At 41.5% G+C, this 25,565-nt stretch overlaps 2 protein-coding genes across 9 annotated transcripts in view; one reads left to right on the forward strand and one right to left on the reverse strand.

The window, feature by feature from the left end:
* Nucleotides 1-4,529, reverse strand: part of NDUFAF2 (NADH:ubiquinone oxidoreductase complex assembly factor 2) — a 44,442-nt gene extending 39,913 nt beyond the window's left edge. The window contains exon 1 of the mRNA XM_079995886.1: nt 4,249-4,529. Within this exon, the coding sequence (XP_079852012.1) occupies nt 4,249-4,375 (127 nt within the window). The 5' untranslated portion in view covers nt 4,376-4,529. The remainder of the gene's footprint in view (nt 1-4,248) is intronic.
* Nucleotides 1-25,565, forward strand: part of ERCC8 (ERCC excision repair 8, CSA ubiquitin ligase complex subunit) — a 355,379-nt gene that overhangs the window by 304,922 nt on the left and 24,892 nt on the right. For 3 of the 8 annotated variants that reach the window (XR_013843548.1, XR_013843549.1, XM_079995724.1), the window contains exons 1-7: nt 4,627-4,842; nt 11,770-11,865; nt 14,815-14,916; nt 19,334-19,457; nt 20,563-20,644; nt 22,541-22,609; nt 24,558-24,624. Coding sequence is in view for 6 of the 8 variants with exons in the window: in XM_079995724.1 (XP_079851850.1) it covers nt 4,766-4,842; nt 11,770-11,865; nt 14,815-14,916; nt 19,334-19,457; nt 20,563-20,644; nt 22,541-22,609; nt 24,558-24,624 (617 nt within the window). In the remaining 2 variants the exon portion in view is untranslated. Of the gene's footprint in view, nt 1-4,626; nt 4,843-11,767; nt 11,866-13,094; nt 13,463-14,814; nt 14,917-19,333; nt 19,458-20,059; nt 20,109-20,263; nt 20,286-20,562; nt 20,645-22,540; nt 22,610-24,557; nt 24,625-25,565 lie in introns of those variants that run through there. The other 5 variants (XM_079995725.1, XM_079995726.1, XM_079995727.1 and 2 more) reach the window with 5 other exon arrangements.

The following is a 25,565-nucleotide window of genomic DNA, read 5'->3' on the forward strand; positions in this document are numbered from 1 at the left end:
TTAATTCCTTGAATCATATTAAAAAAAAACTAATTGTGTCACCGTGAAAGAGATAATAAAAAATGTTATGAAGTAGACCAAATGACGTTTCTCTTTGTCAGTCAGGATAGTTCAGTCAAGATTAAAATGCACATCACAGAAAGGAGGAGAGAGGGAAGTGTGAGAACCTGAAACTTGAGCATCCTCATCTCTGTATGAGGTGAGCCTGATTCTTACCAAATGGATACAAACTGAGGTTCCAAATATTTGAAGTTTTGTGATCTTAGTACATATTTATGATGGTGAGAATAAGCATCTTCCAAATTAATTCATTCAAGACCATACGCTGTCATATTTTTTGCCATTTTTATATTGTAATATTATGTTGTGAACCACCCTGAGATCTACGGATGAAGGGTGGTATACAAATGTCTATTTATTATTATTATTATTCCTGCTTGGTTGCTCTTCATTGGCCAACTTCAGTTTATAAGCGCAAGAACCTTTTAGGTGTCTTGTTTGCAGCCGCCAAAAACATAATCTGGATATAGGTTATTCTAGGCAGTCAGAAAAACAAACAATGGTGTTTAAAGGTTGGGAACATTTATATTATTTGAAACTTGACATTTCAAATGAAGAACTCGAAGAATGGTGCCAGCTAATAACTTATTTAGAAAAATCCTGCTCGATCTTGTTTAACCAAGTGATGGTATTCATATATAAACTTGCACTGATTCTTTGTTCAAAGGATGACAATGAAATGAGATTTGTTGCAAACCAGTGATGATTCCCCTCCACCACTTTCATTCTCTTAAACCTGCCATACTGAATATGTGTTTTATTGATTAATATTGTACTACCTATCTCAAAACTTTTTTAAAAAGTTTTTAAAACATATTTACAATATGCATTAGAAGATATGTGCTAGATATTAAATGTCTAGCATGTTTTATGCTGCAGCATAATTTTTCATTATTACTATTACAAACCATTTTTGTATTCATATTACCAAGTAGGAAGAGTTATTTCACACTGAATGCATGTTGTAATAAAATGCATAAACTGTACAAGGAACTTGTTTTGTAATTACTGAGATATGAATAGCTTGAAAATCAATATAGGCTGGTATAGCAAGGGCAATTCATCATGTAGCAAAGCTATGGTGAAGCCCTGACAGTGTTATACAGTAAAATAATAAATGTATTACACAGATAAATCTACCCTTTTTAGTGAAATACTTGACTGAGATACTAAAAATGAGTCATCAATCATGGTTGCTTAAGTGTCCAATCCCACCTTCCAGCTCATCCAGTTTCAAGAGTGGCAACTCAGAAGTCATCTCAGAGTAAATGACTTAGCCTGGATGTTTCTCTCGGGACAAGCATGATGGAATTGTATTATTTAATCACTGTCAAACTAATCTTTTAACAAGTTTAACGTGCTAAAAAATCTGAGAATATGCAGTCATACAGACATAGTTGGGAACAGGTAATGCTGAGACAAGTTACAATCCTATGTAGGGTCCTTTCACGCAGACATTCAGGTCTCCAACTAAGTGTAAACTCAATAGAAAGCTGCAGTAAAGCACAGCAACCCAAGCGGTATACCAGTATAATATTTATTTAAATTAAACCCTTCTATTCTGCTTTTCAGGCAAGACTATCTCTCAAAGCAGTTTACAACCAAACATACAAGCACAACACATTTAAAATATCCAATGATCTCTAAAAATATAAAAAAGCATAAGAAAAAAGTGGCACATTGAAAACTACAATCTGGTAACCATCATCCTATATTAAAAGACAAAAGAATGAAATGAATCTTTCAGGCCTGTTCAAAAGACACAAGAGATGAAGCTGAGCTGATATGGCTGACAATTAAATTCCATAATTTGGTGGCCTTTGCAGAAAAGACCCTGTTCTTGTGCCCATGTGCACAATATACTTCATATTTTCAAGTGTAAACTCAAAATATCATAGATGTACAAAGATCTAGAATTTCAGCGCTAATTTCTAAAATGTGATTATTAATCATTTATTTCTAGATGACTTCATGGAAAAAGAGCCTCATCGTTCAAGATACATAAAGAAATCTAACAATGGGCTGGCAAGTGGCAGCTTCTGTACTAAAACTGTCTCTCTCCAAATCCCAATCTGTAAATTACTGATTGGAACTTTAGCTCAAATGTGACCTTCCAGTAAAGCTACTTTCTGATCAGAGAGCATAGCTCTCTTGGCAACTAGAAAAAATAACAGCATAAAGAATTTTATTTTAACTATACTAGGGTCACGGTAGATAAAAATAGATTTTTAAAATGTAAATACAAATGGTTGTATTCAACTAAGTAGAACTGAGTAGAACTAATGTTGAATACAAACCTAAGTTTCACTTACAGAATAACTTGGTTAATATCTTAATGAAATTAGTGCAGTCTACCAGATACATGGTAAAATGGATGAGGTAAAATAGCTGAGCTTGAATCCTGGCAAGACAGAGACACTGTGGTTGAGTGGTTCCAGTGCCTGAGAAAGTCTTCAATTTCTTGTTCTGGATGGGGTTGTGCTCCTTCCCTAAAGAGGAAAGTGAGCAGTCTGTGGGTGTTTCTAGATCCAGTGTTTTCACTGGAGGCCCAGCTAGCTTCTGTGGCTAGAAACACCTAGTATCAGCTGTGACTAGTACAACAGCTACAACTGCTCCTGGACTGAGTGAGTTTGGCCACAGTAATTCATGCATTGGTTACTTCAAGAATGGATTACTTCAATATGCTCTATGTGGAACTTCCAAAATCTTCACACACACACACATATATATATATATATATATATATCAGTTACAGAGCTGGATTTTATCTTTGTCCTGCTCAGTCATGTAACCTAGCAGTCCAGTGGAACTTATATCAACATAAAGGGTGGTGTAAGTGTTTGTTTTCCCTCTGATGGGCTTAGGCCAGCTCAGTCACTAGTAGGCTTGCTCCAGAATGGGATTGGATCTGGTGTAACTTTACACCATCTTGAGGAAAGCTGGTATAATTTATGCTGTCTTAAAACAACTGGAATGTTCCTTCAGTAGGGCAAAACTGCAGCATACCTCTTATTTGAAATCTAACACACACAGAGAGTAAGCCAAGTATCAAAAACTTGGGAACACTGTACAGTACTAAGGCAGAAATTATATATATGGGCCCCAAAGTGACTTTGGACCATGCCTAAACAGTGAAGGAGATAAAATGTGCATGTGCTTTGGTCAAAATAAAGCCCTGTGCAATATAATGCATGTTTACTCAAAAGTAAGTTCCACTGAGATCTATCAGACATACAGCCCGATCCTTGGGCATTTTTAATCAGAATAAAACTTTGATTAGACTTTCTTCCAGGTAAGCGTGCAATCCTTAGGCTGCAACCCTAGCCTCACTTAACTAAGTCCCATTTAATAGAATACTATTTAAGTGTTGAGTGGACATGGCTGGGGCTTTGGTTATTCACAGAGTTTGTGTCAGCAGTTGGCATCCTTGAGCAGCTGTCAATGTCCCAGAGGCTCGCTGGCGATGCCTGCCTTGGAGATCTGGTACAGCATCAGACAGCTGAATGTAAAACTACCTTTTTAATTCCCCACAATTCCAACCAAGTATCGCACTGGGGCACTGTGGGAAATAATAAGAATTAATATTATTTTTTTATTTATACCCCGCCCATTTCCCCAGCCACTCTGGACGGCTCCCAACAAAATATTAAATATTAATTTATAAAGTGACAGTTTAATCCAGCTGCCTGCATCACTGCCAGCAAGCCCAGAGATCCCTAAAAATTTGCAGAGGATCCTGAAGTATGTAATAAGTTAGCTCTCAATGGTCTTCAGAGCCTTAATAGTAACAACAATAATAAATTTATTCTTTGTGCCCTGCCCATCTGGGTCGCCCCACCCACTCTGGGCAGCTTCCATCATATACAGATTAATAATACTATACACCATTCCTTGGGAGAAAGCCCAACTGAGGTGGCTTTTGAAGAGAGGATTCTGCCCACTAAATGGAAGCAAAAGGCAGGAGTAGGGAACCTGTGGCCCTTCAGACGACGCCGGGCTCTCAACTCCCGCCAGGCTCCAGGGAGCGTGTGAGCGACCGAGAGGGCGGCCGTTATTCCAGCTCGGCCAGAGGGAACTTTGGATACGCAAAAACCTTCGGGCTCGTTTCTGAGGAGAGCGCGCGGCTCGTAAACATAACCCAGGTTTGACCTTCCGACCGACTCGCCCCGCCTCCTTCCCTCCCCTCACCTGCCCAGGTTTCGTGCTTCGGGACACGGTAGTACTTGTTGCCCTGGGGGTCTGCGCCGACATACTCTTTCGCTGGCCCCAAAACCCGGAGCCTCAGCGAGCGCAAGAGCCGCCAGACGCCGCTCATGCCTGTGGAAGAAGAATAAAGCGCATGCGCGGTTCTCTCGAGTTCTGCCCCCCCCACACACTGACAGGATTCAAACACGTGACGGTCGCGAGCCTCGAACCGTCGAGAAACCGTTTAAATGTCACGTCCGCTTCCCGCCGTTGACGCAGCTCAAGCTAAGCCCGACGCTGACTAGGGGTGTGGAGTGCGCGCGCGCCGACCCGCCGACGCCCCGCCTCCAAAACTCTGCGCATGGGCGCTGTGTTGTTCCCGTTCAGCACTGGCGACGGGAGACGACGTTTTAAATAACAAGCCCCCGCATTGGCTGAGGGGCTCTCACTCGGAGCCAATGAGCGCTAGTTCGCTCCCCCAACATGGCGGTGCCGTGGCTGCGGCTTATCACATTTCGTCATGTTGGGCTTTATTTCTGCCCGCCAAGCAGGCTTGGAAGACCCGCTGAGGCTTCGCCGAGCTGAGTCTACCAGGAGGTAAAGCAAGGCTTAGGGCAGGCCGGAGCTGTGCTCTGGCCTCGCCTGGCAGCTCTTTCTGGCTGTCTGGTTCTTATGGCACCGAGAGCTGCAGAGAGTCTTGGGGTGCATTGGTGGCTAAGACATTTATGGCGGCAAAAGCTTTCGTGGACTGTGGTCCGTGTCATCAGATACATGAGATGTTATCCTGAGTTATTTTATACACACACATACATACATGCGCATGGTTTACAGGGAGGGGGGTTGTAAACGGTGAGGTAGAAGGAAAATGAAGTGCAGAAAAGTACAGGCAGGGCTAATTACAGTGTTTGAACCCTAGTAATTCATAAAGCAATTCTTGATGTCACAAACATCTGGGAAATCATGGTAATGTGTCACTTAGCTGGCTAGATCTCATTCAGGAGCTGTGTGGTATTGTGATTTGTGCCTGGGTTTGCATCCCAGCAGAGCAAGACTCTCTGGACAGGTCCTTTCGCAGGTGTTCAGAGTATGTGCATACATAGAAAAGGGAGCAGTGGTGCAGTTGGGTGAACTCTGGACTAAAGGTGAACCCTCTCTTTAGATGGCAATGTGTATATTGATCTCCAGCATTGAATGTGTTGGTCTCGTGTGGGGCACCAAGGAGAGCTTGGCTGTCTGGCTGGTGTACCGACCACCCAGCACACAGGCAGCCACCATGTCAGACCTGCTGGAGGTGGTGGCAGGCTGGGCCTTGGAGTTCCCAAGCCTACTGGTTTTGGGAGACTTCAACGTCCATGCTGATGCCGCTCCCTCCTCACAGGCTCTGGACCTAGTGACTTCCATGGCAACACTAGGGCTATCCCAGTTTGTTTTGGGCCCCACTAATCAAGCAGGACACACACTGGATCTGATCTTTGGGGCTGGCATAGATGTGATCATGCTCCCCCCTGTGGAAGTGCCATGGTCTGATCACTACACTCTGAAAGCCAAGATTGACTTCCCGCTCCTCCCCTGCTCGGGTGGTGAACCTATTTGGGCTCGTCCGCGAAAACTGATGGATCCTGATAGATTCCGACAAGCCTTGCGGGACCCTGCTCCTCCTGGCGACTCATTAGATGACCTTGTTGAGGACTGGAATAACCGGCTCTTGGCAGCCATTGATGAGATGGCTAAGCGCCCTCTGCGACCCCGTCGAAACCGGGTCCCTTGGTTTACTGAGGAGCTCCGGAAAATGAAGCGGGATCTCAGACAGCTAGAGCGAGCATGGCAACGGACTCGTGACGGAGCCTCAAGAACATCTTATAGGACGCTTATGAAAGCCTATGAGATGGCTATGAAAGTTGCTAAGAAATCTTACTTTGCAGCTTCCATTGCATCCGCCAGCTCTCGCCCGGCACAACTTTTTAGAATAATTAGATCAATAACGTCCTTAGGAGGACAACCAAATTTAAGCACAAATTCGACCCACAGCTGTGAGGCATTCGCGAGCTTTTTTGCGGAGAAAGTCCTGTTGCTCCGCTGTGACCTCCCTGCCAATTTAGATACAGTGACTGAACTGGAGGCCCCTCGACTGACTTCAGGTCCAGTGTTGGACCATTTCGATCGAATACTCCCTGCTGATGTGGATAGATTCCTCCAAGTTAGTAGGCCCACCACCTGCCTCCTTGACCCGTGCCTGTCTTGGCTGATTAGGGAGTGTCCAGATGTGCGGACCCCCCTGTTGAAATTATCAATTTGTCCCTTGACACGGGGACATTCCCAGGGGAACTGAAGGAAGCAGTGGTATGTTCACTCTTAAAGAAAACTTCATTAGATCCCTTAGACCTATCCAATTACCGCCCAGTTTCAAATCTTCCATATCTGGGTAAGGTAGTTGAGAGAGCGGTTGCTGAACAGCTTGGTAGGTTTCTGGAGGAAACATTGGCTTTAGATCCATTTCAGTCCGGTTTCCATTTCAGCTCTGGTTGCCCTAACAGATGATCTCCGTAGACAGCTGGATCGAGGCAGGTCAGGACTGGTGATCCTTTTAGATTTGTCAGCAGCCTTTGACATGGTTGATCGTGATCTTCTGGACCACCGCCTCGCAGACGTGGGGATACAGGGCATAGCCCGTAACTGGCTGTGCTCTTTTATCTCTGGTCGGGGACAGAGGGTGGCACTAGGGAGGGAAATGTTGTCACGCCACTCCTTGGTGTGTGGAGTGCCGCAGGGCGCAATCCTCTCCCCAATGCTTTTTAACATCTTTATGTGCCCCCTTGCCCAGATTATCCGGAGCTTTGGGCTGGGCTGTCACCAATATGCTGATGACACTCAGCTCTATCTGCTGATGGATGGCCACACCGACTCGGCCCCGAACACACTGACCAGATGCTTGGAAGCTGTGGCTGGATGGATTCGTGGGAGCCGATTGAAACTAAATCCTTCGAAGACAGAGGTCCTATGGCTGGGTCGGGATGGCATGGGGATGAGGGACCAACTCCCTTCTCTTGTGGGGGCCCAATTAGTGCCATTGCCTTCCGTTAAGAGTTTGGGTGTAATCCTTGATGCCTCCCTTTCCATGGAGGTGCAAGTTACAGCAACAGCCAAGGCGACATTTTTCCACCTTCACCGCGTCAAGCAGTTGGTCCCTTACCTTTCCCGCCCCGACCTGGCCACAGTGATCCATGCGACGGTCATCTCCAGGCTTGACTACTGTAATTCGCTCTACGCGGGGCTGCCCTTGAAGCTGTCCCAGAAACTCCAGCGGGTGCAGAATGCTGCAGCGAGACTCCTCACGGGGTCCCTGCCATGGGAGCATATTCACCCAGTGCTTTTCAAGCTGCACTGGCTCCCGGTGGAGTACAGGATCAGATTTAAGGTGCTGCTTTTGACCTTTAAAGCCCTTCACGGCCTAGGACCCTCGTACCTACGACCACCCTTGTGGTCCTTTTCAACTCTGGCTCCGGTCTGGTGGAATGCTCTGCCTCACGAGACCAGGGCCCTGCAGGATCTGATTTCTTTCCGCAGGGCCTGTAAGACAGAGTTGTTCCGCCTGGCCTTTGGCTTGGAGCCAATTTGATTCCCTCCCTCTCTTTCTTTTTTCTTTTCCTTCTCCTTCTGCGATGAGGCTACATTTTAATATTTTAATGTTTCAGTATTTTTTAATTTTGTTTTTAAGTTGTAATCATTTAACTTGTTTTTATTATTGCTTGTAAGCCGCTCTGAGCCCAGCCTTGGCTGGGGAGGGCGGGGTATAAATAAATAAATATTATTATTATTATTATTATTATTATTATTATTATTGCTTCACTTACTTCAAAGTGCTCTAAACCAGCTCTTCTGTATTTGAGGAACCACCTGTTTCTTTTGTGAAGTGGGACACTGGCCCTGAGTCCTACCCTTGCACCACTGCAGGGGATCACATTACACTGACTGGCTTTCTGTGACAGCCCCTCAAATGTGGAATTCCCTCCCCAAAGAGGTGCATGTGGCACATTCAGTGTATATCTTCTGACATATGCTGAAGACCCACCACTTCATACTGGTCTTTGACACCTGAGATACATATTTTTAGGACTCACCCTGTTCTTCTGATTGTAAATTGTTTAACTGTAGATGGAGGGGGGGGGGCGAGTTGCAGTGTAGCTTATGTACACCTGGCTCTGAGCTGGAAAGGGTTGACAGGGGCACAGAGACTTGGAGCTTCCACCAAGAAATGCTTAGAGCACAATTAAAAGGAGAACTGTTCAGAGGTTTTCTGAGCAGAATCATTGGTTACAGCAAACTACATTCCAAATAGATTGTATACCTCTGTAGCTAACACTACTCCTTATGATGTAAAACCCAACTTAGGGTATTTGCGTGTGTTTGGATGTAAATGTTTTGTGCATGTTCAAGCTGATACACGCAGGAAACTCTTCAAGGGAGTTAGAGTGTTAATTTCTTGATTATGATTCTCAAACAAAAGGGTATAGACGAATCTCTTAAAAGCAAAAGTGTAATAGTCGATATGTCATTTTTCATGAGCAAGCACAAGGTAGACAAAATACTTCTGAAGTGTGTCTTCCTTCAAGTCAGAGATTATCAAAGTGAGACACAGAGACAAATTGAAAATTCAAAACAGGTTACGAGACAAAGAGCAATGAGTGAAGAAACTTTCCAGGATAGAGAAACTGATGTTAAGGTAGAAACTGAAACACAAAATTCCTATCTTAGGGTGTTCCAGAACATTATGTTCAGTGCTCACTGGATTCTCTGGAACATCCAGTACTGAGACATCTGGTTCTGCAACATCCAGTTCTGGAACTGTTAGTTCCGGAACATTCGGATCTCGGCCCATAACATTATTGATGTGTGTAGGGATTGGGTTGTATTCTTATTGGGTTGTATTCTTATTCAGGCTTGCAGCAGAGTTTCTTTTTACAGTGGTGCCCCGCAAGACGAACGCCTCGCAAGACAGAAAACCCGCTAGACGAAAGGGTTTTCTGTTTCGGAGGTGCTTCGCAAAACAAATTTCCCTATGGGCTTGCTTCGCAAGACAAAAATGTCTTGCGAGTTCCTGCGGGGGTTTCCCCCCCCCCTTTTCCTAAGCCCTAAGCCGCTTATCAGCTGATCTGCTGATAAGCTGCTTATCAGCTGATCCGCTAAAGGTAAAGGTAAAGGTACCCCTGCCCGTACGGGCCAGTCTTGACAGACTCTGGGGTTGTGCGCCCATCTCACTTAAGAGGCCAGGGGCCAGCGCTGTCCGGAGACACTTCCGGGTCACGTGGCCAGCGTGACATCGCTGCTCTGGCGAGCCAGAGCCGCACACGGAAACGCCGTTTACCTTCCCGCTGGTAAGCGGTCCCTATTTATCTACTTGCACCCGGAGGTGCTTTCGAACTGCTAGGTTGGCAGGCGCTGGGACCGAGCAGCGGGAGCGCACCCCGCCGCAGGGATTCGAACCGCCGACCTTTCAATCGGCAAGTCCTAGGCGCTGAGGCTTTAACCCACAGCGCCACCTAAACCGCTAATAGCGCTAATCCGCTAAGCTGTCAATGGGCTTGCTTCGCAAGACGAAAAAACCGCTATACGAAGAGCCTCACGGAATGGATTAATTTCGTCTTGGGAGGCACCACTGTACATAAAATCTTTGTTATTTACAAAAATTTACACTGGTTCAAATAAAACAACATAATTCATTCTCCTCTAGCCATCCAGCTCTGAGATCAATTGTTGACTCATTTACACTTCTGTGCATTTACACACTGACTGAGCTTTATTGAGCACATGCCCTTTAAAAAGGCACCTGTTGCTGGGGCGATTTTTCTTTTGCCTAGCAACAGGATGGATTTGATTTAAATCAAATGATTTAAATCACTAGTCAGTAAGATTTGATTTAAATCATTTTTTTACAGAAAGACTCATTCTGGCTGGTATAATCTTAATATTTACAACCCGATGAAGGTTTCATTTTTGGAATCTGAAATTTTCGGAATAGTTTTTACAATTATATCAAAAATTACTGATTTGGTTATTCTATTACAAATACATAAACAGATAATTATGAAATTATTATTTATATTTGGACAACTTTTCTGCTCTACTTAATTGGAAGGAGAAAAATCATCATTGCCTTAATAACAATTTAAACAATTTATTTAACTAAAACAATAACATTATAGCATAGGTATCCATGTTTGTTAACTGATGTGGTTAAATGATTTTTTTAAAAAACAGACTGAGTTTTAGCACACATGAAAAACTTAAAACAAATCCTTATTTCCTGATGAATAGCCTTTGGACTATAATGTAACTTAAATAGAAAACTATCTTTAGAAAGATTTTTCCTCCAAAAGCATTTTATTTTAAAAATACAATTTAAATTTTTAAAAAAATCCAATTTAAATTAAAAAAATCTCTTTTTTGTTTTTGTTTTTTAAATCTTTTTTTTAATCCACCCTGCCTAGCAACCTGTTCAAGACCAATTCTCAAGTTCTTTCTAGAATATTCTAACATGTAGGTTTTCTAACTTTTTAAACTATGTTATCAGTAGTCAGGGAGGTATAGGGAAACTTTGGCCCATCAGAAGCAGGGCCAACAGCCAGGGATGATGGGAGTTGTAGTTAAGCAACATTTGGAGAGCCAAAGGTTTGCCATACCTGTTTTAAAGCATCTGAACTCCATTCATTTCTGGGTCCGTAATACAATGCATACTTTAAACTATAAGAACAAGTACTGCATGCCATTCTAGTAACCAGAATGTTGTCAAATTAGTGACGTATTTTGCTGTCTAATCCTATAATTGTTCATTCAGAAGTGTGTCCCATAGTTAATATGGCTTGCTTTTCCATACACTTGAATAAGATTGCAATGACACTTCATTCAGTTTTGAATGTATGGCAATTAAGACAACCTTAATGAACCCCAGTTCAGGGATGATTACAGTTTTTTGGAACTTGAAATACTAGTTCACTGATGACAGAAGTTTCATTTGTTACTCAAATCATTTTGTCCACTAGATGTCCTAAATTTATTATTAGTGTCTAATTAGGGTATTATTATTAGTTTCTACCATGCAGTTTAAGTTTCAGAGGCCACAATCTGATGCACACTTATTGGGAGTAAATCCTACTGAACCCACTGGGACCTACTTTCAAGTAAATATGCATAGGATTCAGATATGTCACTCTCTTTCAAGTGAGTGCAAATTGGATATCTACAATATATACAACTGAAGATTTGTTGTTTTATGGACTTTCTTTCTAGCATTATATGCCTGTTGATACATTTATCATTTTTATTGTTTGATGTAAATGTAAATGTATCCTAAACATACTCCACCAACATGCAGAAGATCAGTTTTCTGAAACTGATTTGTGAGTCCACTTAAGCAGTGAATGGTGAATTTGATGGATCAGCTTGAAGTGCCTGATACTGACAATTTTTGAATAGGTTGAAGTTGTGTCATATATTACATTTCTTAATGCCTTTGTTCTTCTTGTTAAGGGTGCTGAGCCTGGAGTTAAACAAGAATAAAGATATAGAAAGAATCCATGGAAGTGGTATTAACACCTTGGATATTGAACCTGTGGAAAGTCGATAGTATGTACATGATATTACTATATGTTTTATTGTGGAACGTATTGTATAAAACATATTTTAAAATATGTTCAATAAAATAATTGAAAATTTCCCATTGATAATTTTTTGGAAAGAAAATCAATTTCTGAAAATGTTTTGTTTAATAAAATTGGTAACATAATGAATGGATACAATACTAGTCAAAACGGGCAGATTCAAACTTAAAAGTAACATTCCCTTCCCACTAAGTACAGTGGTACCTTGGGTTAAGTACTTAATTTATTCCGGAGGTCCATTCTTAACCTGAAACTGTTCTTAACCTGAAGCACCACTTTAGCTAATGGGGCCTCCTGCTGCCGCCGCGCTGCCGGAGCACAATTTCTGTTCTCATCCTGAAGCAAAGTTCTTAACCCGAGGTACTATTTCTGGGTTAGCGGAGTCTGTAACCTGAAGTGTATGCAACCTGAAGCTTATGTAACCCGAGGTACCACTGTACTATCCTAGCCCAATTCATACCATAAGAGCTACATGATAGGGTAACCACTGGGCATTAGCATAAAAAGTGTTCAACATACTTTTAAGCCCCTGGGAAGCAGAAAACCTCAGAACCAGTCCAGAAAGGAATGCCATCTCCAATGATCCTTCCCCACACAAACACCATACTCCCCAGTGTCTGGGCTGAATATTCCTTCAGATATCCTGGGCCTAGGAGGGCATCCTCACTCATCTCCCCAATTCCCAGTGCCTTTACTAGGCTAGTAGGCTGCTGCACTGTGCTCCTCCACGGGCCCTGAAGACCTATAGAAGTCTGTACAGATCCAAAATATACAAATCCTTCCAGCTGTTGGTTTTATTGTATGTGCTCATTCTAGTTCTGGTGCTACTAATGAATCGCATCAGATGTTTTGTTGTTTGGCTGGAGTATGATTGTGAACTAGTAACCTGACACACATACCTACCTTTCTGTTCAGTTCAGGTTTGACAGATTCTTTCAGGCAACAAAATTATGTTCTGGCTCATCAAAAATTAGTATAGTTCTGGTTTTGGGTCACGTTCTCTTTGTTACTCTGTGCACACCATGGCATGCCTACTCCACATGTCCCAATGGCAAGGGCAGCAACAGCCTTACTACTGCCAGTCCCCACACATCTTTACAGACTCAACATTGAATCCTGTTCTGGTGCTAAGAAGCACATCACACAAAGGGAAAGCTTGATTGCCCATTCAACAGCAGCCTCATAGTTCCTTAGGTAAGATACCTTAACACTATAAGAGACCCTCTTGAGACCCAAGATTTGACGACCACCCAGGGTGGTGGTTGTGCAGAAAGACTGTTCTGCCAAGCAGCTAAGAAGAATCCAGGACATCCAACCAGAGGAGCCAATTGCACATGCCAGCAACAGCACTTTCCAGTGGCTTATTGCACAGTATGGTAGGAGACTGGAAAACAGGCAGCAGGAATTCAAGTTGCAAAAGAGAGAGAACTCCCAGGACTTGAACCCATGCTGCAAACACCATGGGTAGATCCCTACCCACACAACCACAGCAATCAGGAATCAAACACCATGGAATGTTTGTCTTCCCCAAGACCTAAGTCAAGGAGGAGGAGCCCTAGTTGGTAAGGGAACAGCTCATTATTTCCATCCAGGAGATCCTAGAGCCTCATCCCACTTTGCATCCCCAGGGATAGCTCAGTTGGTAGCGCATGAGACTCTTAATCAGGGATTCAAGCCCTAGGTTGAGCAAAAGATTCCTGCAATGCAGGGGGTTGGACTAGATGACCCTTGTGCTCCCTTCCAAGTGTACAGTTCTATGGGGCAACCCAGTCAGATGGGCAGGGTACAAATGATGGTGATGATTCCACCCCCCCATCCCCAGTCAGCTGTCAAATACCAAGCTAAGTTCAGGGTGATGGTTGTATATAAAGCCCTATACATCTTTGAACCAGGACACATAAAACATCTCACTCTATATGTACTCAATCAATCACTGCATCACTGCAGGTAGGGAACTCCTGTAGATGCCATCTTATTAGCAGGTCTATCCCTTGCAATGTAGGAAGTGGGCCTTTAGTGTAGTGGCACCTACTCTTTGGAATTCCCTCCCTTGAATGTTAGACAGGCACCGTCTCTGTCATCTTTTTAGGGCCTATTGAAAGCCACCTTCTTTCAGCAAGCTTTTTGAGATCTTTTCTCGGTCTACCACTTGATGTAACACGCGCCCCACTCACCATGGGCATGTGATCCCTGGCAAATGACTCCTGAAGTAGTGGAAACCTCAGGAGGACAAAAGTGGCCACTCTTGTCTTAGTAGCCCAATAAAATTACTTTCTAAAGAAAGCTTTTGAACTACAATGGCTAATTACTATTTTTTTGACGAAATAGTTCTTTGCGACCCTCAAGACTAATGTGCTATCCTCTTTCCTCTCCTGCACAACTGGGAGAAGGAGTTTGGAAGCTTCTGATTTATCACAGCATGGTATGTAGTCCAGACCTCAAACTATGGTTTGGTTTAAGCCAGCTTTAGTAACTTTAATAACTATCATTTGAAGCTGGCTTGTTTGAAACAAACTGTAGTTAATGTTAACAACTGTTGGTTTGTCCACTCAACATGACAAGACTGAGTTTCAAAAAGTGTGTAAGCAATAGCTTCTGAGCTCTTTCTGGATGCACAGGAAAAGAAGCACATAAGCCTGGAGGTTGCTGTGGCTTGTTCCTGCTTGAATTCTTACCTAAATATGTTTTACTATTGATAATTTTATGGGTCATATAGATGACACGGCTGTTTAAAAAGTTTTGAGTCATACACATCAAATTGGATTCCACTTGATTTACTACAGCTGAGAAATTTCCAGGAAAATGTTCAGATTCACAATACAACCTTAATTTTGGACTTACCTTTTGGGAGTTTAAGACACACAGCCCCCCGAGTCTAATGTGTCTAAGTTAGTTGTAATTTGTTTTCTTACAGCATGCTTTCTGGTGGCACTGATGGTGTTATTGTATTGTATGATCTTGAAAACCTTAGCCAAAAACCATGCTATACCTGCAAAGCTGTTTGTTCTGTGGGAAGGTATGTACTCTTTACAAATGGAATCCTTATAAATATACCTTTTATTGGCATTATACTGTATGTTTACAATGTACTGCTAGCTAGTGTTGTCTGCATGGTAAATAATAATAATAATAATAATAATAATAATAATAATACCCCGCCCATCTGGCTGGGCTTCTCTAGCCACTCTGGGCAGCTTCCAAAAAAATATTAAAATACTGTGATACATCAAACATTAAAAGCTTTCCTAAACAGGGCTGCCTTCAGATGTCTTCTAAAAGTCTGGTAGTTGTTGTTCTCTTTGACATCTGGTGGGAGGGCATTCCACAGGGAGGGAGCCACTACCGAGAAGGCCCTCTGCCTGGTTCTCTGTAACTTGGCTTCTCGCAGTGAGGGAACCGCCAGAAGGCCCTCGGTGCTGGACCTCAGTGTCTGGGTTCTTCCTCCTTCTTTCTACTCTGAAGGCAGAAATTACTACCACTCCTCCTTCCCACAACACTTATTTTACTTACACAATCACAGCTTTACGCAAATCGCCAATAAATAAATAATAGGGACAGATCTCATGGGAGACTTTGTGCTACCTTCCCAGAGCACGGTAGGCAAGGCAGGCGGCTTAAAAAGCCCGCTAAGTGCCAGCTTTGTAGAGGAAGGGATAGTCATGCAGGATCATTCCAGGGGTTGTTTTGTATGTGATTTTGCATATATGTCCCGATAGCCAGGAGCATAACCCACGGATAAGATGAGATCTACCTGTATGGCTGTTGTAGTAAAGTTAGTCTTATTTAGAAAATTATTCTTTGGTCAAGTAAGAGGAGTGAGGCCTTGTGGGAGTTTCATCAGCCACAGGGACCCTGGGAAAGAGGTTGTGTATCTTTAAACTCTAGACTAGATGGCTCCTTAGCTGAAAGCTTTATTGGAACCAAGGAAGCCTTGATTTAATGAAAAGATCTAACACCTGAGTTTGAGGGTGTAAATATCCCCCCCTCAGTGATGCTATCTGTCCTTGAATTGCTTGGGGATGTGTCTCTGGCTAATTTCCACGGAAGGGAGGAACCCCTTTGATTTAAAGTTTGGATTTCAAATTGGCCCAGCTGTCAAGAAGTAAATTGATTGACCAGCAAGCCGGTCATTGGTGTATTCAAAAATAATTTGAGTCTTATGATTGGCTTGAAAGTTACGACGCCAAGTGCGAACTGTGAATAAAAGATCAGGGAATTGTCTTGATCTTTGCTCTTTGCTTTCGGTCTATGCCATTGCTCTGCAATTCGCAAAGATGCCCGGCTCTATTGTTCCATCCTAATAGCCGTCGTTTCATCTTTTGAAATGGAGATCTTCAAAAGCCTTCAACTTGCAGAGTCCTAAAGATTTCAGCTATCCTATTGTGTGTTAGAGCTTGTGAGTATGTATAGCTAGTTATACTATGTACCTTTGTTATTTTCTTATCTGTAACGTTCAAAAGAGTGCCTGCTATTCTAGCATGTTTTTTATGTTATTTTTAAAATAAACCTTTTAAGAATGAAACTGTTTTAGTTTGTGTGCCTTTCCGGAGGGAATAGCTAAGTCCTAGCCTTACGCTTGGTTACACTCTACCGTAGAACTTCTGCCTGCAAGTCTGTGGAGGCAGCTTGCGGAATAGGGGGACAGCCAGGTTAAACGGGTCACAGCCTTCTCCCTGGGTTGTGATTCTGGGTCCCCTGGACAAGAGGGAGTGGTGGCAGCCCTACCGGGTCGTGTTTGTTCTGTTTTGGGAAAAGTAATTAGCCCGCCAACCTTGCCCTGGGCGTCCTAGTCTGGCCGGAGAGCAGAGACAGGAGATGGGAGGGGCAAGCGTGTGGGGGCGAACATTACTACAGCTGTTGTTGCCATAAGGGGAAACAAAAGAAGAAATAAAGTCTGGAGTAGGTGAAATTTGCATTGTTATGCCGGTAATCCAATAACAGAGTATCATTAGATGGTGTAATATTGAGACATCGATTTTATTGTGGCCAGGTTGTTGGGTGGAGAACCTTGGTACATATTGCAGCTTTGCACGGGATGCTTATTAGCTCCTGGACCTTGTTCAGGGTCATGTTGACGACTTATAAAGTCCCGAACAACCTGACGCCAGGTTATCTGAAAGACGCCTGTCCCTGTATAGACCTGTAAGATCACTTAGATCTGGAGAAATTTTACTTGCAGCACTCTAACATATAGAATACGCAGAACTGTGGCTCCAAAATGGGCATTTACTGCCATTGTTCCTGCCCTGTAGAATGCCATTCCCTCTACCATACATGAAACATGATCCATCCGTTGCTTCAGACATCTGATAAACACAAATCTTTTCACCAAGGTTTTCTAGAACTCTGTTATTGGAGCCTATTATTATTGGTTTCCTGTTTTTATCTGTTCTGCTGTCTTGTATACTGTGTCTCTGTGTATATTACACTGTTTTACTGTTTTTCAATGGTTGTATTATAACACTAGTATCTCTTTATATACTTCCTTCATGCTGTTGCTTCCAAGAAGATCCTCTTCCATTCCTGAAAATTTTGGAAAAACATTTTACCACAAATTAAACTGGAATCCTGTACCCACTTAACTGGTATTAATCAACACTGAACTCAAATTGACTTATTTCTGGGTAGACATGTATAGTTTTATAAGTTGCGGCAGCCATCCTTACTTTTCGTTTAACAAGAAGGCCCCTGGGAACAAAACTATGCCATGATGTAGCATTCTTTCCTTTGGGCCATACGCAGTGAGGAACATGACTGCCATATGCAATGGTAGTACAGTGGTACCTCGGGTTACATACGCTTCAGGTTACAGACTCCTCTAACCCTGAAATATTATCCCAGGTTAAGAACTTTGCTTCAGGATGAGAACAGAAATTGTGCGGCGGCAGCGGGAGACCCCATTAGCTAAAGTGATGCTTCAGGTTAAGAACAGTTTCAGGTTAAGAACGGACCTCCAGAACGAATTAAGTTCTTAACCCGAGGTACCACTGTAAAGCTTTTTCTAGAAGTTAAAGAGAGATGGCATGGAACCCTCTGCTTCCTCATATCTAGCATGGCAAGCCACTCCCACAAAAGACAGGTGACCCCACGAAATTGTCCATGTGTGTCTGTATACTTGGCCTAATCTCTGAGTAGATGTAGACTGCTTGGCTGGGAAGGTTGTTACCTGAGCTGTGCTAGACCTTCTCCCCTGTTTGAATCATTAAAGGAACTTTAGTGCTGTTAGTGCCCTAGCCACTACCTGCAGAGATCTGCTTCTTTTTTTAATAATTTTTTTATTATTTTCAATTACAGTCCAATATTAGTCTCATTATAACAGTACCTTATTTATAATACAATTATTAATACCAATCGTTCAAATACTGAATTATATAATTTAGATAAAGTGCCCCCCCGGCGTGCTAGATTTGATGGTTTTCTTTATTTCTGCATTTCAAAATCTTATTGATTTCAATTACATTCCGGTCATAATAATAATCCCTCATACAACAACTGCAATATTCATAGCCTCCATTTGTGTTAACATATTAAATGATTTATAAAACTACAAGTGAGGAACTCAAACTATATCCTTCCTCCTCCTGTGTATGGCAGTTACTCTGTCTGTGGTGTTTCTTCCTCTCCTTGTAAGATGTTATGTCTTTCTTTCCCTCGGTTGTTGCTGTTACCCATCATGCTTTGGGCAGAGCTGATATCCCATTGTTGTTCCAGAAATTTCTCCATTGCTCCGTCCTGTGCTTCATTGTTTTGCAACTTTAACAACAGCTGCAAAAGTCACTCTGTCCCAGTAAATATTACCTGTTGTCTCCATGTATTACAGTTTTTAATATTTTTTTTGGAAGCCGCCCAGAGTGGCTGGGGAAGCCCAGCCAGATGGGTGGGGTATAAATAAATTATTATTATTATTATTATTATTATTATTCCTGTCAGCCTTGGAAGAAGAGCGGTCTGTCAAACTGCAGATGACTCAGTAAAGAAACTTGGCAGTTCACAGATTCCTTTCATCCTTCCTTCCAACTGAAGATATATGAGCAATTATACTTCCAATTAAATTAAATTCCAAGTCCTCTTAGCATTATTCAGTTCACTTTGTAAATAATAAAGTCACTTTCCATCATAAACCTTTTGCAAAATAGAGCTTCTCTCCTTTTTTCCTTTTTTTGCACATGCAGTTCCCTTTGATATTATATTCCATATTTATAATCCAATTTCTTCTATCCCCACTTGTACAAATATAATTTGAACTAACATTCAGAGGAGGGTTGCCACATCATAAATGTAGAGAAGAAAACTTTAAATGAAGAAACCGTAGACTCCCCACCCCCCACCCTGGTCTTTCAGAGTTTTGCTTCTTAAGCCACAAAGGCTTAAGCACATAGTTAGGGCAAACACCTGCCGGTTGTAACCTTTGTGCTTCTGTTATTGCATTGTAGAAGTCATCCTAATGTTCATAAATTCAGTGTAGAAACAGTTCAGTGGTACCCTCATGATACTGGCATGTTTACGTCAAGTTCATTTGATAAAACCCTGAAAATATGGGACACAAACACATTACAAGTAAGTCATATCTTTAATTGTTGGGTTAAGTATTTAGTGTTTTGAAAGCGGAAATGTGTTTGGGTTTCATGGGAAGCTCAAATTCTAGAATACATTATAAAAACCGTAATTACAAGTGTTTACTCAACTTCTGCAAGGCTGCCTATATATTATTTGCAGCAGGATCAAGTCTTATGGTACCAGGATTTGATCCAGAATCTGTGTCTGGCAAGCAGGGACCCATAGTTGGGGAAGCTAAACATGCAAATCTAGCTGGTAAGATCACTTTTAGAGTAAGTAAGTCAGTTGACTCACTAATAGAGGCAGACAGTAAACAAAGTCATGTACAATTTAAACAAAGGAAGTCTATGGCATAATCAAAAGTTTTTGCAGTTTGGGCAAACAGCTCCGTATCGTGTGATTTTCATGATGTATTCTTCCTAATCTGCATTTCTGCCGCCATGCTAATAACATTTGCATGATGAAACAGAGTTAGATTTGGATTACAGTTATACAAGCCACCTACCTGTCACCACATGATGTCATAATGACATCAGGTGACACATTTTTTACATAGCACTGTGCACAGGGTGTTTCAAGCCCCAGCAATAAGGTGATTATTAATGCTTGCAAAGTGCTGTGTGTAGGCAGGCTTTCCACAGAGCTTTCAAGGTGCCTACAAACCTCTTTTGAACCCAGTTTCATCTTTACCTGCCTTGGATAATATTCAAATGATAGTTTTCTTTGTTGTTCGTTTTACTGCTGTTCTCTTTATTCATGGCAGGTGGTGAATGTATTAATACAAGCCACTCTCACTAAAAAAAAATTCTGCTGTTTCTTGATACCCCAGTACGTACTACTATGTTGTTGTTTTTTACATTGTCATGGTTAGCAGGTTTAAACTAATCATTTTGGCAGAAATATCAATTTTGGTTAGGATCGGATCCCATCTTGCAAATGTAAGTGTGTGCCTGGGTACAATTTGAAGGCATTCGCAGGATGGGGTTTTGATGCCATATTTCACAATATATTTCATAAAATCATAAGATTTTAAAATCTTATTTTTATGTTAAGATTTGGATCAGGACATTCAAATTAAATAAACATATTGTCTTTCAATTGACAGCCAGCAGATGTGTTTCATTTTGCGGAAACAGTGTACAGTCATCATATGTCTCCAGTTGCTACCAAGCATTGCTTAATCGCAGGTTTGTATTCAGATAAAAGGTCAGCTGTAGAAGCAAATGCTTTTGGCTTACAGTTAATTTCAGTTTCTTCTTACCAAGAGATAGTTGTGAATTTGTTGGCCCCTAGATGTTTGTGCTTCCGGTTAATTTTAGGGTTAACTTAGGGACGCGGGTGGTGCTGTGGGTTAAACCACAGAGCCTAGGACTTCCCGATCAGAAGGTTGGCGGTTCGAATCCCCGTGACGGGGTGAGCTCCCGTTGCTCGGTCCCTGCTCCTGCCAACCTAGCAGTACGAAAGCACATCAAAGTGCAAGTAAAGAGCGGAGGTACCGCTCCGGCGGAAAGGTAAACGGTGTTTCCGTGCACTGCTCTGGTTCGCCACTGCTCTTAGTCGTGCTGGCCACATGACCCGGAAGCTGTATGCCGGCTCCCTCAGCCAATAAAGTGAGATGAGCGCCGCAACCCCAGAGTCGGCCACGACTTGACCTAATGATCAGGGGTCCCTTTACCTTTATCTAGATGTTTGTGCTTCCAGTTAATTTTAGGAAACGGGTTTAGATGAATATGAAAAATGGGCTGGGTGGAGGTTTTGGGGTTGGGTTTTTTTTTTTCCAATTGGCGCATCTCTTGCTACTAAAAATATCCCTAAGCAATTTGTGACCAAAGTAATAAAAAACAAACGATAAAAATCACCTACACATTATTAAAGAGACATTGTGAAATATCCTCTAATGTGCATTGACTCTTATCTAATAAAAAGCACCAGCCACGTGACAAATCACTTTGGTGTTTTTCAGTAAGGATTAACCTGGATTAGTGAGAACATTTTAACCTTGCTTTTTAAAATTACCTTTTTGGGGCAGGGTAGGTAAAAGGCTATGACTGCAATCCTATAATCACTATTTAAAGCTGTGGGGCTTACCTCTGAATAATTTGCAAAGAATTGTGCTGCAATCTTTTATTTGCCTACTATTTTGCAGCCATTGAAATCTGCAGCCCCTACATTCAGGCTAAAATACACATACTAGGATAAAAGTTTCAGTAGGTGCAGCAGGACTTTTTCTGAGTAAGCATGCAGACTGATTGCATTGTTAGAATATTTTTGTTGTTGCCATGATGCCTATATATTGTGAATTACTTTATAAATGAAAATCTGAATCATGTTTGAAGTGGCAGATGCCAAGCAGCCAATGGTGTGAAGGCAGAGTGGGGGACAGAGCATGCTTGTTCTTCCTGGGCTCTCTCCTTGGCCAGTTCTCTAGCTCTTTCAGCATCTTCTTTAAGGCTCTTCATAAATCAAACACATTTACCAAAACAGAGTAATTTCCTTAATAAGACAGAATATTTTATCTAGAGTTGTGCTGTTAATTAAATGTATGTATTTGTATTCATTGTTTAAAAAAATACAGTGTACCTTCTAAATATGCATTAATTGGTCTTTTATTAATTGATCAGTATTTCAGATTCTGCCTTGTTAGAATACTGAGACAATATTCAAGATAAGAGATGGCTCAAATTACTGTGGTACAAGTTAGCATTTAGACTTAAGAGCCATAAATACTTTTAACAGTGTCCAGTTTGTAATTTGCACACAGTGGACTTCTGTTTGTACTTCCAAATGCTTCATTTATGAAACATTCCTTTGTGTCAATTTATAAAGAATAAAAGAATATCTGTTCACCCTGTTCTGTTTATTTTAATGTTATGGTAAATAAGCTGAATGAAGGTGCAGAATACAGCTACTAGAAAAAAAAATATTGGGGGAATTTGTAACTTTTGTAATACATTTATTCAAAGCCCCCCAAAGATATATAAAATACAACACAACTAGCACTTTCTCTGTGTGCTTTTTTATAGCTGCAATTTTAAGTTGCAGAGTGTGTTTCTCTTAATGTATTTTGTCTTTTCTTCTTACAGTTGGTACCAAAAGCCCCAAAGTACAGCTTTGTGACTTGAAGTCTGGATCATGTTCTCACATTCTGCAGGGTATGTCTTAGTCTGAAACATAAATTCTAGACAATAACTACTTCGAGTAAACTACACAGTATAAAGAACTGCTCTAAACAATATATTATTTGTAAGTAATATGACAGACATGTTATGTTCCAGTTGTGAAACAACACAGCAAGAATAGCAATATATTCCACATATTGTTCTAGCACTGTGGGTCTGAAGAAGTAAAAATATTGATTTGTAAGTATGAAAACACTGGGCAATTTAGTTCAGTTTAGATTCCTTGAATTTCACATCATTAAAATATAAAGTGGCAAGTGTTCCCAGCAAACTGAGGAAACCACTTACCCAAAATCAGCTTGACAATTGCCTAGGTTATTCTTGTTTGCATGTATTGGAGTGCAGCCGATAAGCCTAATGCAGATAGGCCATGAAATAAAACTTTGTATTCCAGAAAATGAATGTTTTGGGATAGCCTTAAGAAGGATGTAGTAGGAGGTTCCATAAGTAATCATTTCTGTACCCTGGGCAGCCTCTCAGTTTCCTGCCCTCTGCTCTTCCTCCCTGCCCCTTATGCCATATACTACTTTTAATGGTGCTGGAGTTCCCATTTCTTGCTGCTCAGAATGACAATTGATATAAAAAACATAAGATGTTTTGCTGGCTACAGCTGACTAGTACATAGTAGCTGGCAAGAATATATGTGCCATGCCTAACCTACACATGCAACAGAATTAGAATTCCTAAGAGGAACAATGAACTGTATTACTTCAGGAAGCAATTAGGGAATACTAGTGTGAATGCTCCCCCAAGGGACAACAGAACAAAACCTTCCCTTCTAGTTCAAAGCTAGCATAACAATCTGTTCTCTGTTGTGCTTGTTTTCTATTGACAGTGCAGGAGAGTATTCAAAGATCTTACAGTCTATAGTGGTACTGCACATTTTACTACCATCTCATTACCACCTCTTTTTGCCGCATCTGTAGGCCAGACCATATTACCTCCCTCCTGCATCAGCAATATTTAGTTTCCAATTTATTTTTGTGAAAGAAGCTGCAGGGAGTTCCACTTTGCTTAGTCTGCTGTCCACACTAGGTCTTGCTATGCTTGCTATGGTCTTGGGATCGTGGAACTCTCTGATTTACCAAAATAATATTTAATGTTGAGTCTCTCCTCAGAAGGAGGCCATTGATGTAGAAAAATTAATTTGTATAGTCTAAGGTACTAAACTAGCCTAAGCTGTAGATTTACTTGTATGAATGTTGCTCTAGGATTCCATAGATTGTGTTTTGTAGCTTCATAAGCAAAATAATTACTGGAGGGACTGCATGTCTCTTCTTTTAAAGATAACTTGCTGTTGAATTTACAGAACAGTGTACTCAAGTGGGGGACAATGAAAGAAGGATGTTGACCATTACTGAATTGAAGTCTCTGTTTAGAAAGCGATCCCATAACATGCTCTGCAAAAAAATAAAGAAACTAAATCAATTCAAGTAGTTGGTAGATTGCAATCAATCTTTCTCTGAATTAATTCAGAGAGAGTTGTTTACTTTGAAATAACTCATTTATACATTGAAGAATTGGTTTCTTACCATAGCAAACAAACCAAAGCAAAACAAAACAAAACAGGGCTAAGCATTTATCCTTCCAAATGGCAGGAGGGGCCTTAATTCACACACACAAACAGACACACACACCCTGGTGTGCATATGGCACACCATGGCAATTCAGAGAATGGGAGGCTGCTCTTGTATCCCTATCTAGCCCCCTTCTGCACTTCCTATGCTGGAGGATATGGAAGGCATGTCTTCCATTTCTTCCATCCTGGTACAGTGCCTCCTTTACAACAGTGGTGAAGAGATAAGGTTCTGTTCAGTCAGATGCTTTGGTAATTCCAAAGAATTGTGCCATAGCTGTTTGTATATGAGTACTGTAGTCTCTTGTATACCACTAAGGATTCTTATGGCTTCTTATTTTTTAGGTCACAAACAAGAAATACTAGCAGTATCTTGGTCACCACGTTATGAATATATTTTAGCAACTGCAAGGTAAAAGAAAGAACCAACAATAAAGTAGTGACAATTAGAATGAAAATTAACCCATTAAAAAAAACCAGTTCTGTGTTTGTTTCATAGTCTAGTCTCTTGCTCTTACCTTGAAATATAGGGAGTTCCCCTTAACTAGTGTTTTGTATGTATTTCACTGAAATTTAAAACTAAGGGTTATTTGAATGGAGTGTGCAGTATTTGTATAGCTGTGAGATAAAGGCCTCATTTCCCTAATCTACAAAACATTAAATTCTCAAATGCTGTCATCTCTCACAACCTTAAAAGCATGGTGGGAAAAAGATCTGGGTGAGCCATTAGATGTTACTATATGGAACAGTATCTGGGTAAAAGCTTCCTTCTGACCTGTCTCAGTAAGAATCTGGGACAGAATCTGTGAAATGCACTCAAAATTGTATGCTGAATATCCATTATTATTGAGTAATATGACCAAAAATGTATCAGTGATGTGTTGGAGAAATTGTAATGTTCCTGGTTCATTTATTCGCATGTCCCCAATTCTTTTTGTTTTGGAAAAAAGTGGAGATGAACTTCTGTGGTCAAGTTCTCCCAGTCCAGGAGCAGTTGTAGGTGTGGTACCAGTTGCAGTTGGGCCTGCAGTGACAAAGCTGGATGCAGAAGCATTCCTAGACTGCAAACCAGCTCTGTTAAAGGGAGTGCAACCCCATCCAGACTTGACCAATTTCTCAGACATGGGAACTACTTACCCACAGTGTCTCCATCTTGCTAGGATTCAAGCTCAGCTTTTACCTCATCCATCTTACCACTGCCCAGATAGATGTTATGAAGAAAGAAAGCGGAACATCATCAGCATACTAATGTCAGCTTGTCACAGAATTCCAAATGACCACTGTCAGCAGCTTCATATGGCTATTAAATAGTCTTGGAGCTAAGATAGTGCCCTGCGGTACTCCATTTTGTAA

This window comes from Podarcis cretensis (assembly GCF_951804945.1).
Source record: "Podarcis cretensis genome assembly, chromosome: 11".
Taxonomy (NCBI): domain Eukaryota; kingdom Metazoa; phylum Chordata; class Lepidosauria; order Squamata; family Lacertidae; genus Podarcis; species Podarcis cretensis.